The sequence below is a fragment of the Manacus vitellinus genome, unplaced genomic scaffold (genome assembly GCF_001715985.3).
Source record: "Manacus vitellinus isolate BGI_N305 unplaced genomic scaffold, ASM171598v3 scaffold_15_pilon, whole genome shotgun sequence".
Lineage (NCBI taxonomy): Eukaryota > Metazoa > Chordata > Aves > Passeriformes > Pipridae > Manacus > Manacus vitellinus.
The window spans coordinates 10,879,271-10,889,109 of NW_021939122.1; the positions used below are offsets into that span (position 1 = coordinate 10,879,271).

At 58.6% G+C, this 9,839-nt stretch overlaps 1 protein-coding gene across 1 annotated transcript; it reads left to right on the plus strand.

Annotated features, from left to right (window-relative positions):
* Positions 1 to 544: 544 nt before the first annotated feature.
* Positions 545 to 8,819, plus strand: LOC103767033 (prominin-1-A). The gene is made up of 22 exons (XM_029958582.1): positions 545 to 642; positions 1,085 to 1,205; positions 1,364 to 1,427; positions 1,824 to 1,913; positions 2,172 to 2,362; positions 2,451 to 2,525; positions 2,825 to 2,888; positions 3,142 to 3,301; positions 3,573 to 3,725; positions 4,211 to 4,334; positions 4,492 to 4,583; positions 4,809 to 4,893; positions 4,999 to 5,142; positions 5,373 to 5,444; positions 5,648 to 5,737; positions 5,863 to 5,916; positions 6,267 to 6,347; positions 6,654 to 6,722; positions 6,811 to 6,900; positions 7,161 to 7,273; positions 8,216 to 8,233; positions 8,632 to 8,819. The coding sequence occupies exons 1-22, from the start codon at positions 560 to 562 to the stop codon at positions 8,681 to 8,683; spliced, it is 2,085 nt and encodes a 694-aa protein (XP_029814442.1). The 5' UTR covers positions 545 to 559; the 3' UTR covers positions 8,684 to 8,819.
* The last annotated feature ends 1,020 nt before the right edge of the window (positions 8,820 to 9,839 follow it).

The window sequence follows — 9,839 nt, forward strand, 5'->3', positions numbered from 1 at the left end:
AACATGCCAGGCACTCACAGCTGGTCTGAGCCACAGGTGATACCTGGGTCTGGGAGTCCATCTCTGAAATGAGCAGAGTGTGGGGCCTGCCTGGAGAGCCCCCAGGGCCTAGCACCTGCTCACAGCCCTCTCTGCTTCTTATTTCCCAGAAATGATTGATTTTGGGCAGTCCCAGAACGAATTCAACCAGGAGGATATCAAGGAGGTGAGCAGGCAGCCAGGGCAGAGATCTGGCAGCCCCAGACCACCATGGACTGGGGGATGCTAGCAGGTGCTGCTCTGAGGCTGAGCCCTGGATGCCATACAGAAGCAAGGGGAGATATGCAGCCCCCTGAGGGGACCCATTCTGCCCTGTGTGGGTTTGGACAGGACCCTCAGAGCTGAGGAGTCTTCAGGGGCACCAGTGTTATGCTGCCTCTCATTCTTCTTATCCCAGCTGCTGCTGTATGAGCTGGGTTTTCTGGTCTGTGTGGCCATTGGAGTCCTCTTCATCATATTCGTGCCGCTGGTGGGATGCTGCTTCTGCTGCTGCCGCTGCTGCGGGAACTGCGGGGGCCGCATGTACCAGAAGCAGGAGCCAGGGATGGGCTGCCGGCGCTGGGCGCTCTGGGTCTCCGTCCTGCTGGTCACCGCTCTCCTCCTGTGAGTACTCTGGCTGGGACGCTCCGGATGGGACCCAGGGGTGGGTGGAAACGCCGGCGCTAGGCGGCCGTGCCAGGAAACTGCCATTGTTCACGAGTAGATCCCGGCACGGTGGGACAAAGGAGAGGAAGCGGCGGCGGTGGGAAGCTGGCCCCGGGGGGCTGCTCACTGGCAGGGCACAAACCTTTCCAGACAGCTTCGCCACGGGGAACTGGAGGTGCACTGGGTACTGGGCTCCCCCGTGCCTCAGTTTCCTGCGTCCCTCTTCTCTGGTCCCTTAGCTCTGTGCAGGGCACTTGCTGGGATGCACTGGAAGGGGGGGTTCACTGGCGTGCTCCAGACCCTGCAGGCTGGGCTCGATGTGGGTGGATTTGGACGGTACTGGGAGGAGAGCATCAGGATTAAGTTTCCTGTGCACTGACCCTGCCACCCTTCCCTTTAGGGCTGGTGGTGTCTGTGCCTTCATCAGCAACGCCCGCTTCTCCCAGGCCGTGAACAGCACCTTCCCTAATGTGAACAACACGCTGGACAACATCCGCACCTACGTGGCCTCCATTCCCCAGGCATGCCTGGTCCTCCCGCCACGGCTGGGGTGCCTGATGGGGGGCAAGGGGCCAGGTGTAGGGAGCAGCCTAAATAGCCCCCTGGGGAAGGGCAACAATAGGGCTGGAGTGAGGGAAGGATTCCCACCCACACTGATACCAAATCTCTATCCCTACAGCAAGTTGATTTTATCATTGACAGCAGCGATGTGCCCCTGGGCCATGTCAACAGCAGCCTCCAGGGTGAGTGTGTGTGGTGGGCGGGGCTGGGGGTGCCCGTGTGGTGAGCTGATCCAGGGCTGGGGGTGCTTGGGCAGTGGGGGTATTGTGTGGGTTTGCCTTGCTGCCCTATGGATGGTTGCTGACCCTGGGGGTCACTGGGCTGGTTCTTATGGGGGTGTCCAAAGGGATTAAATCTGGGGGCTCCTTCAGGCTTCAGCTCTGCTCCAGCAGCTGCTTTTCCCCGTTTAGGCTCCTCTCTGGGAAGGGTGATGCAGGTGGTGGCAGGGTGGGGGTGCCCCCTCTGACCCCCACCTGAGGGGTGGGTGAGGGCTGGGGTGCTGGGAGGCATCAGTGTTTTCACCAGCTTTCCTGCAAGCGGAGGTTCTGTGAGTGACACCACCTCTCCCATCTCTGCAGACATTGGGCCCAACCTGGGCAGCATGATCACCTCACGCATCAGGAACAGCACGGACGGGGCTCTGGGATCTCTCCAGAGCCTCTTGCAAGGTAATGGCCCCACCCCTGGGAGGCTGACAGGGGACTAAGGGACGCTGGGGCTGAGAGCTGGGGTAGGTGCATGTTTGGGTAAGGCTCCCAGGGAGCGAGATCCATCTGGCCTCCCAGTCGCACCCTGGGACAAGTGCTGGGACTTTGGGGGTGCCCCTATGTTGCATTTTTTTATGGGTCCCTGAGGTTCAGCTTGGTGAGAATAAGTCCCTGCCACACTGGCAGGATAAGGCCCTGAGCCCCCTGCTGTCTCCCCAGGGATGGAGAAGCTGGAGGCCACCTTCTACAACATCACCACCAGTCGCTCAGACCTTGAGGAGCTGCAGAGCAAGTTCGGGCAGCGGCTGGACAGCCTGCGGGACAGCCTCAACCAGACCCTGCAGCGCTGTGGCTCCCCCTGCAACAGCGTGTCTCTCAGTGGCCTCGCCTTCACCGCCAACTTCAGCACGGTGAGGAGGGGCGGGGTGCGGGGTGAGGGGCCCCGCAGCTCCTTCTCCAGCCCCCTGTGGCCCTCTCACCCCAGGCTCTTCCCTGCAGATCCCCAGTGTGCAGCAGCAGCTGGAGGCACTGCGTGATGTCTCTCGCTCCAGCATAGCGACTGATTTAGAGAAGGTAAGAGGTGTCCCTTAGAGACAGGTTATGGACTGGGTGCTCACAGCACTGCTGGGGCTGTGCTGACAGGGGTGGCTTGGGAAAAGCCCTGTGGGGAGTTCATTGCTGTGACATGGAGGGAAGGGCTGGTTAGAGGTCTGTTCACTGTCTCCACTACCCCTGTGCACTGGTGGAGTGGACTGGGTGCTCTGGGGGTCCTGGCTATCCTGTGCACTGGGATCTGAGGCCAAGAGGATGTGCTGCTCAGCCCTGGGTTGAGGGCAAGGGTGTGAACTGTATGCTGTGCTCCCTTGCTGCAGTTTAACAGAACATTGAACATGATCTCTGAGAAGGTGCAAGAGCAGGCCCAGGATGTGGTGGCAAGTAAGCAGGGCTTTGTGTGCAGTGTGCCAACTTCTTCTCTCCCAAGACTCCCTCCTCCCTTTTCAACCCACCCCTGCCTGGTGGACTTTACCTGCTGCCAACCTACTGCTTGCAACCCTGGCTGTCCCCAGGTGCCATTGTGCCAATGCCATCTTTGGCCATGATTGTCCCTATCCCATCCTCTCCTGGTCTCTGCTGCCCTGCAGGACCTGGGCAGCAGCTTGCAGTGCCAACCTGTCCCTGTCCCCTGCAGAAACACAGGACCAGCTGGGCTTCATCAGGCAGGAGATCAGAAGCTTGCAGGAACAGCTGCCATTCCCGGATGTGGAGGAGAAAGTCGGGGCCTTTGTGGGCAACACCACGTTGGTGCTGGAGGAGTACAGGGAGCCAATCATCACCTGGGATGGGCTCAGGTAGGTGAGGGGCTGCTGCATCTCCAGCTCTGTTGTCCAGAGAGGCTCAGGTTCCTGATCCTGATCAGGACCTCCTGGAGGTGGGAGCTCACTGGGTGGTGGAGCTGAGGGTGCAGGGTAGTCAGAGCTGTACCTTGCAGCTGCCTGTGCCCCTTCACTGCTAGAGTGCCTGGGGCCTTTTTCATCCCCAGGAAAGCAGCCAGTGGACTGTTGGGTGCTGTTCAGGGTCCCCAATCCTTCTGTCTGACTCCTGCTCTTTGTCTTGCCCCAGGTTGATTGTGTGTGCCCTCCTGTGCTGCACAGTGCTGCTGGTGGTCCTCTGCAACGTTTTTGGGCTGCTACTGGGGCCCCTGGGGCTGAAGGAAGGTGTGCTGCCCACAAAGCGCAGCGGCCTCTCCAATGCTGGCGGGAACTTCTTCATGGCGTGAGGCTCCCTTTGTTGCTGAGGATGTGTGTGGGAGCGGTGGGTTGGGTGGGCAGGGCTGGTCGGGGAATGCTCAAGCTCCTAAATCATCATGTTACTGCAGTCCCATTGTATTAATGGCCCACCCCATGGCAACTCCCCATGCAGCGGTAAATGTGAAGGTAAAACATGGTGCTGGTGAGAGGCGTTCGAGGGGAGCCCGTTTGCCCTGTGCTGGTGGGGGCTGGCAGTGTGTGTGTGGTCCTGTGGCTCTGCAGGGGAGTGCTGGCTTGCAAAGCTGTGGGAAGCTATTCTGGAATCCAAGCTCCAGGTCGTACTCTGGGGGCTGAAGGCAGAATGGAGACGTGCTTGGAGGAATGATGGCGTTCCTGGAATTGTGGAGGGCAAGGGTTGTGCAGCCCCTGGGCTTTGTGAGCTGGGGGCAATGCCAGCATCAGTACTGGGACACAGGGCCACAGGTGCTGACAGCATTTCTGTCCTGGCAGAGGGGTCGGCTTCAGCTTCATCTTCTCCTGGCTGCTGATGCTGCTGGTGATGATCATCTTCGTGGTGGGGGGGAATGTCTACATGTTATTCTGCGAGTCCTGGCGCAACCAGCAGCTCTTCCAGGTGAGCTCCCTGTGGGGAGACACTCCTGCCCAGAGCCACTGCTGCCTTTCCGAGGGCTGCTGGTGGAGCTGTGGCAGCACTGGCCATTTGGGATATCCTTCTGAGGTGTTCTGCCCTGCACTGTGTCTAGTTTTTCCATCTCTTCTCTTGCTCTTAGCTCCTGGACACTCCTGGCCTGATCCCTGGCTTCAACCTCTCAGAGCTGCTGGGCCAGGAGGGTGACACGACAAACTTCTCAGAGATATACAGGTGGGTCCCAGCCCTGGCACTGTGTCTTTGGGGAAGGGTACAGCTGCTCAATGCCCTCAGATGCTCTCCAGGAGGGGGGCAGCTTGCCCTACCTGCTGTGGCTGTGGGCAGGCACTGATGCCAGGGAAGGACCAAGGTGCGACCTACCTGCACAGGTGAGGACATGCTCCTGGGAGGGGGTAGCCTTTGCCTGCCCTGTTTTCAGCCCACGCCCCCATCCTGCAGGCAATGCCAGCAAGATGCTTCTCTGTGGAAAACTCTGCACTTGGACCAGCGTGTGTCCCTGGATGAGCTCTTGAATATCAGCCAGGTGAGCCTGGGGGTGCCAGGTCTGGAAGGCAGGGATGGGGGCACAGAGCTGAGGGGACTGTGAGGGGCCAGCACATGCTCCATATGGCCCCCTTTGCCCTGGCAGTACACAGGAGAGATCTCCATGGCTTTCGAGGAGATGAACATCACCCTGAGCCCTGTCTCCCTGCTCAACCAGACACAGGAAGACATGCTGCTGCATGCCAGTCAGGCTGGGCAGCCCCCCGACTTCACCCTCACCCTGGAGCAGGTGGGCTGAAGGCAGCCTGGTGTTGGGATGGGGGGGTTTGGATGTGGGTTGAGGATGTCCACTGTCACCTACCCTTTGCTGCTGTGGTAATCCTAATGCAGGCTCTCATCCATGTCACCCCATTTGGCAACCAAGCTTATCCTCCACCCAGAAGGCCTTGACTCCACTCTGCCCCACAAGGATGGCATACAGGAGCCCCATTCTCACGGCTTTGTCTCTGCCTTTTCCAGCTGGATCAGAACATAACCCAGGGAAGCCTCCTGGATCTGGCCACAGAGTTGGAGCAGCTGGCAGAAAAAACGGTGAGAGACCATGGCACTCCAGGGCCATGGCCACCCTGTCCTCAAAGCCACTGGCTGCGGGGCTCCTCTGTCCCTGCCTGGGTGTTGAGAGGAGGCGATGCCCTTCACCCTTGTCCAGCTCTTTTCCCCAGCCAGGCCCATCAGCTGGCTATGGTGGGGCCTGGACCTTGTGCCTGGGGCACTGCTGACTGTAGCTTCTCCAGGACACAGATGTGAAAACGGACCTGGAAGATGAGGCTCGTAAACTGAGGGAGATGGACAAGGAGATGCAGGCGGACTTCTCTGGACCACTGGTGAGCGAAGCTGAGGGAGGTCCTGGGGGTGCTGGCGTGGGCTTCCCTAGAGCTTGGAGCCTGCTGGCATGGTCTGGTCTGAGTTGTGAGGTCCACACCTCTGACCTCCCTCTCTTGGTCCCCAGCAAAGCCTGAAGAAGAACATCCACTCAGTGCAGAGCGGGGCTGCCCAGCTCGAGGTAAGCTGCGCAAGGGGACCTCCTGAGTGCACCCCAGTCCAGGGCACCCTGCAAAGTGCCTTTGAGGTCCTGCAGCAAAGATGGTGGGGGTAACCTGCAGTCTAGGGGGCTGGTGGCTGCTGTGGGACTCCCCAGGCATGCGTTGCAGGGGCTGCTCATGGGGCAGAGGGAGGGGGCCCATGTCATGGACCCTGCCAGGCACAGGCTCCCTTCACCTGAAGTACTCGGGCACTACCAGTGTGTGACTGCTGGGAACACCACAGATCAGAGAGGCTGTGCCCCAGGGAGTGCTGCTGTGCAGGATAGGGACCCCACTTCCATCACACTGCTGAGAGCACCTTTCGCCCCAGGAACAGACAAGAACTGCGCTGGACAAAGTCAACAAAACCCAGAAGTTCCTGGAGAGGGAGACTCCTAACATCATCAAGAATGTGAGCTTGCCTTGTCTTGCTCCTGGGCCACACCGCGGGGATGTGATTGCACCCCCATACCAAGACCTCCCTCTGCACAGGGATGCCAAGCAATGTTTGGCTGCTTGTCCTGCCCTGTTGTCTTCCCTGGGGGTTTCCCGCACCTCTGGGTGCCCCTGCCCCTTATGGCACCCCCAGCAAGGGGCTGGGGTAGGGTGAAGCATGCAGTTGACGTGGTCTGAGAGCCCTCATCCTGACACAGAGGGGACATGGGGCATGGAGAGGGCTGGTGGTGCAACATCTCCACTCTGTGCTTCCCCTCACCAGGAGACGCGGGCCTTCCTGGAGCAGCTGTTGCATTTCTTTGAGACCTACATCTCATGGGCCAAGAGCAGGGTGAGTTGAGCCTTCCTTGGTGGGGTGGAGGGAAGGGGAGGATGAGCTGCAGGGTGCTGACATGTCCTGTCCCCACCCATGTGTCCAGCTGACAGAAGATGTGGCACGCTGCAAACCCGTAGCTCAGACCCTGGATAATGTGGAGGTCATTGGCTGCGACTACATCATGGACTCTGTGGTGAGTGGGGCAGCGGTGTGTGGAGTGAAACGTGTGTGTGGGGTGGCTGTGAGGTCCCCTTGTTTTCATCATGCATAGGATGAGGGATGCAGGGAAGGATGAGGGATGCACAGGAAGCAGGGCTCAGCTTCTCCCCAGCGGATTGCTGTGGTTAAGAGCAAGCTGTGAGAAGGAGTGGGTGGTCATCAGGGAGCTCTGAGAGCAAAAGATATTCTCACAGCTGCTGTCTAGCCCTAATGGCTCTCCTCCCAACCCCCCAGAATGCCTTCTGGTTCAGCCTGGGCTGGTGCACACTGTTCCTGCTGCCCAGCATCATCCTGTCTGTCAGACTTGCCAAGTTTTACCGCCGCATGGACATTGCTGATGTGTACAGGTGAGGAGCAGCCCCACCCCCTATGGCCACACTGGGTCTGGGGTCCCCTCGTGCACTGCCAGCTGTCCCTTCATGTGCCTCATGGTAGCCTGTGGGGCTGATCCTAAAGTAACATGGGCTGACTTGGGACTCTCAGCCTCTGAGGGCAGAGATGTTCTGGAGAAGAGCCTGGCCCTGCCAGCTCTGAACCTCTTCTTTGGGCAGATGAAAGTGCATCCAGCTCCCCTCGGAGGAAGGAGCTAGTAGGGCTGCAGCCCCAGCCTGGCTCGGGGGTCCATCACCTGCCTGGCTCTGTTTTGCACTATTTTTGTGCTGGGGCCCCCAAACAGGAGCTCAGCTTCATGCTGTGCAGAATGCAATGTGCTGCATGGATGGTGTCCTTGCCACGAGGGTGCAGTGCTTGCTCACACACCTGTGGCCACCAGTGTCCCAGGGCTGCCCCCCAGCCCTCTGGGACCCTCTGACCAGCAGCTCCACTCCCACTCCACTGCTGACCCCTGAAGGTAGTGAGCAGTTTCCAGTTGGCTTTCCAACTCCTGAGGGCTACATCTTGGCCCTGCAGTGCAGCCAGTGTGCTTGGGGTTCCCCAGCCCTGGTCCTGTACTGAGCTGGCTGGAGACACAGGCTCAGCTGCCTGGGAAACTTGGGGGAACTGAAATTCTGGCATAGGGGAACTGTGTGCTGCTGAACTGGTGAGTGTGGGTCCCACTCTGCCTGCCCAGGGAAGGAGCAGAGAGGCTCTGGGGGCAGCAACATTCAGGGGGGCTGTAGGAGCCCATGCTCTGTGTTCAGGTCAGGCATCCAGGATGGAGGGGACCAGAGCACCCTGAACTCTCCATGTTCTTCTGTGACCTGGGGGAGACCTTGTCCCACCAGGAGATGCTGGGTTGTCCCAAGAGTCTTGCTCCACTGACACTGTCCTCTCTTTTTTCTCCCCTCCAGGAATGAAGAATTTGAGATGTAAGCTATTTGCATTGCCAGGTCCTTGTGTGGGATGGGGGGCAGATCCTGTGGTATGAAGGGGGACAGGGCACAAAGAGAGGTGGGTGAGGTGGGGAACAGGGTGAGTGAGTGCAGGCCAAGGAGGGTGCTGGTAGCAGGGGAAGGCTTTGAGGGTGGGACCTTTGCAGTGCACACAGTTCTGGGGTTCCCCCATCATCTTCCCATACTCCTAAGTTTGGAGGTGCTGCTGCTCCCAGTCTCCCAGGCTGGTGGGTTTGGGGAGGCTGTCCCCATAGCCTCTTTCCTGTGGGACTGGGTGATAGGAGTGGGATGATATTTGGCCATCCTAGTGCATCCTGGGCTGTCCCTTGCTCCCTTTGTGACTGGGGGTGATGTAAGTGACCTTGGTTTTGCAGGCCACCTGCGTTCAACTACTACATAATCCCCAGGCCATCCACAAGGCATTAGCCCCCGTCGCCCACAGATGGAGGAAGAAATGGAAAGGCCCCCCTGACTTGAAAAATGTGACTATTTATTTTTATGGGGAGCCTGATTCTTTTCAAGGCTGTGATTTTTGGTGTCAAACAATAAATGGGATGTTTGTGTGCACTGCAGGATGTGGCTGCACTCCTCAGGTCTGGCTGTGAAGGACACAGGGGTAGGGACAGGGAGGGTTCCCCACTGCTGGCACAAGCTGGGGCTGTGCCTGGGACCAGAGGCCTCTTTCTGGGGTTCCCAAGCACGCTCTGCCCACAGCCAGCCCATAGGTTGATACAGAACCACTGCTCAGCATCACCAGGGCTGGATGACATTCCCCTCACTGGGCAACCCTTTTCACTTGTGGCTGGCTGGGTGTCAGGTCCTTTCCTGGGAAAAGCCACACCAAGAGCCTCCTGTCCATGAGGTGCCACCCCAAGCTGTCCCCAAGACATGAAGCACTTCCCTCTGGCAACCCTGGTATGTGTCATCTGTGTGTTTCCAGTTTATGGGGTACCTGCAGCCCATGTTAGGTATGGTAGCATGGGGACTTCCCATGTCCACTCCTGCACGTCCCGAGCTGCATGCACAGATAAGCCAAGGGTGACTTGGTCTGCAGCCTTGGGGTGAGTGCAGGTGTTGCTTTGTGCTGCTCCTTTGTGCAAGCACAGGGACCATCCCAAAAGCCATGTCAGGCACAGGGAATATGCGTGAGCAGCTTGACTCATTTCCTTTGTTGTAAAGTCTAAGTCTCTCTGGAGCAGAGTGAGAGGGCCAGGCTGGCCAGCTCACCCTCTGCTACATGCATCTGCTTTATTGCTTTTTCTATTTGCCTTCAGATCTCCTAATCGCTGGTTTTTCCTTTGGGTGTTATCTGAAGCTGCACCGGCCTTACCTCCTGCTATCTCCCCTCAGCACCCATCTGACTGCAGAGAGAGCCCTGTGCTTGCCTATTACTCAGCTGAATCTTGTTCTTTGGAGTGGTTTGGTCACTGCTCCCCTATAGGGATGTCTACTCTTTCTGGTCCTTGGGGATTTCCAGCATTTCTTGGAAAGCATTCAGCTCAGTTGTGTCTCTTGCTCTCCCCTACCCTGAACCCTCAGGCTCCCAAGTTCTGACTGCTTCCTGCCTGTCTAGGGCCCACAT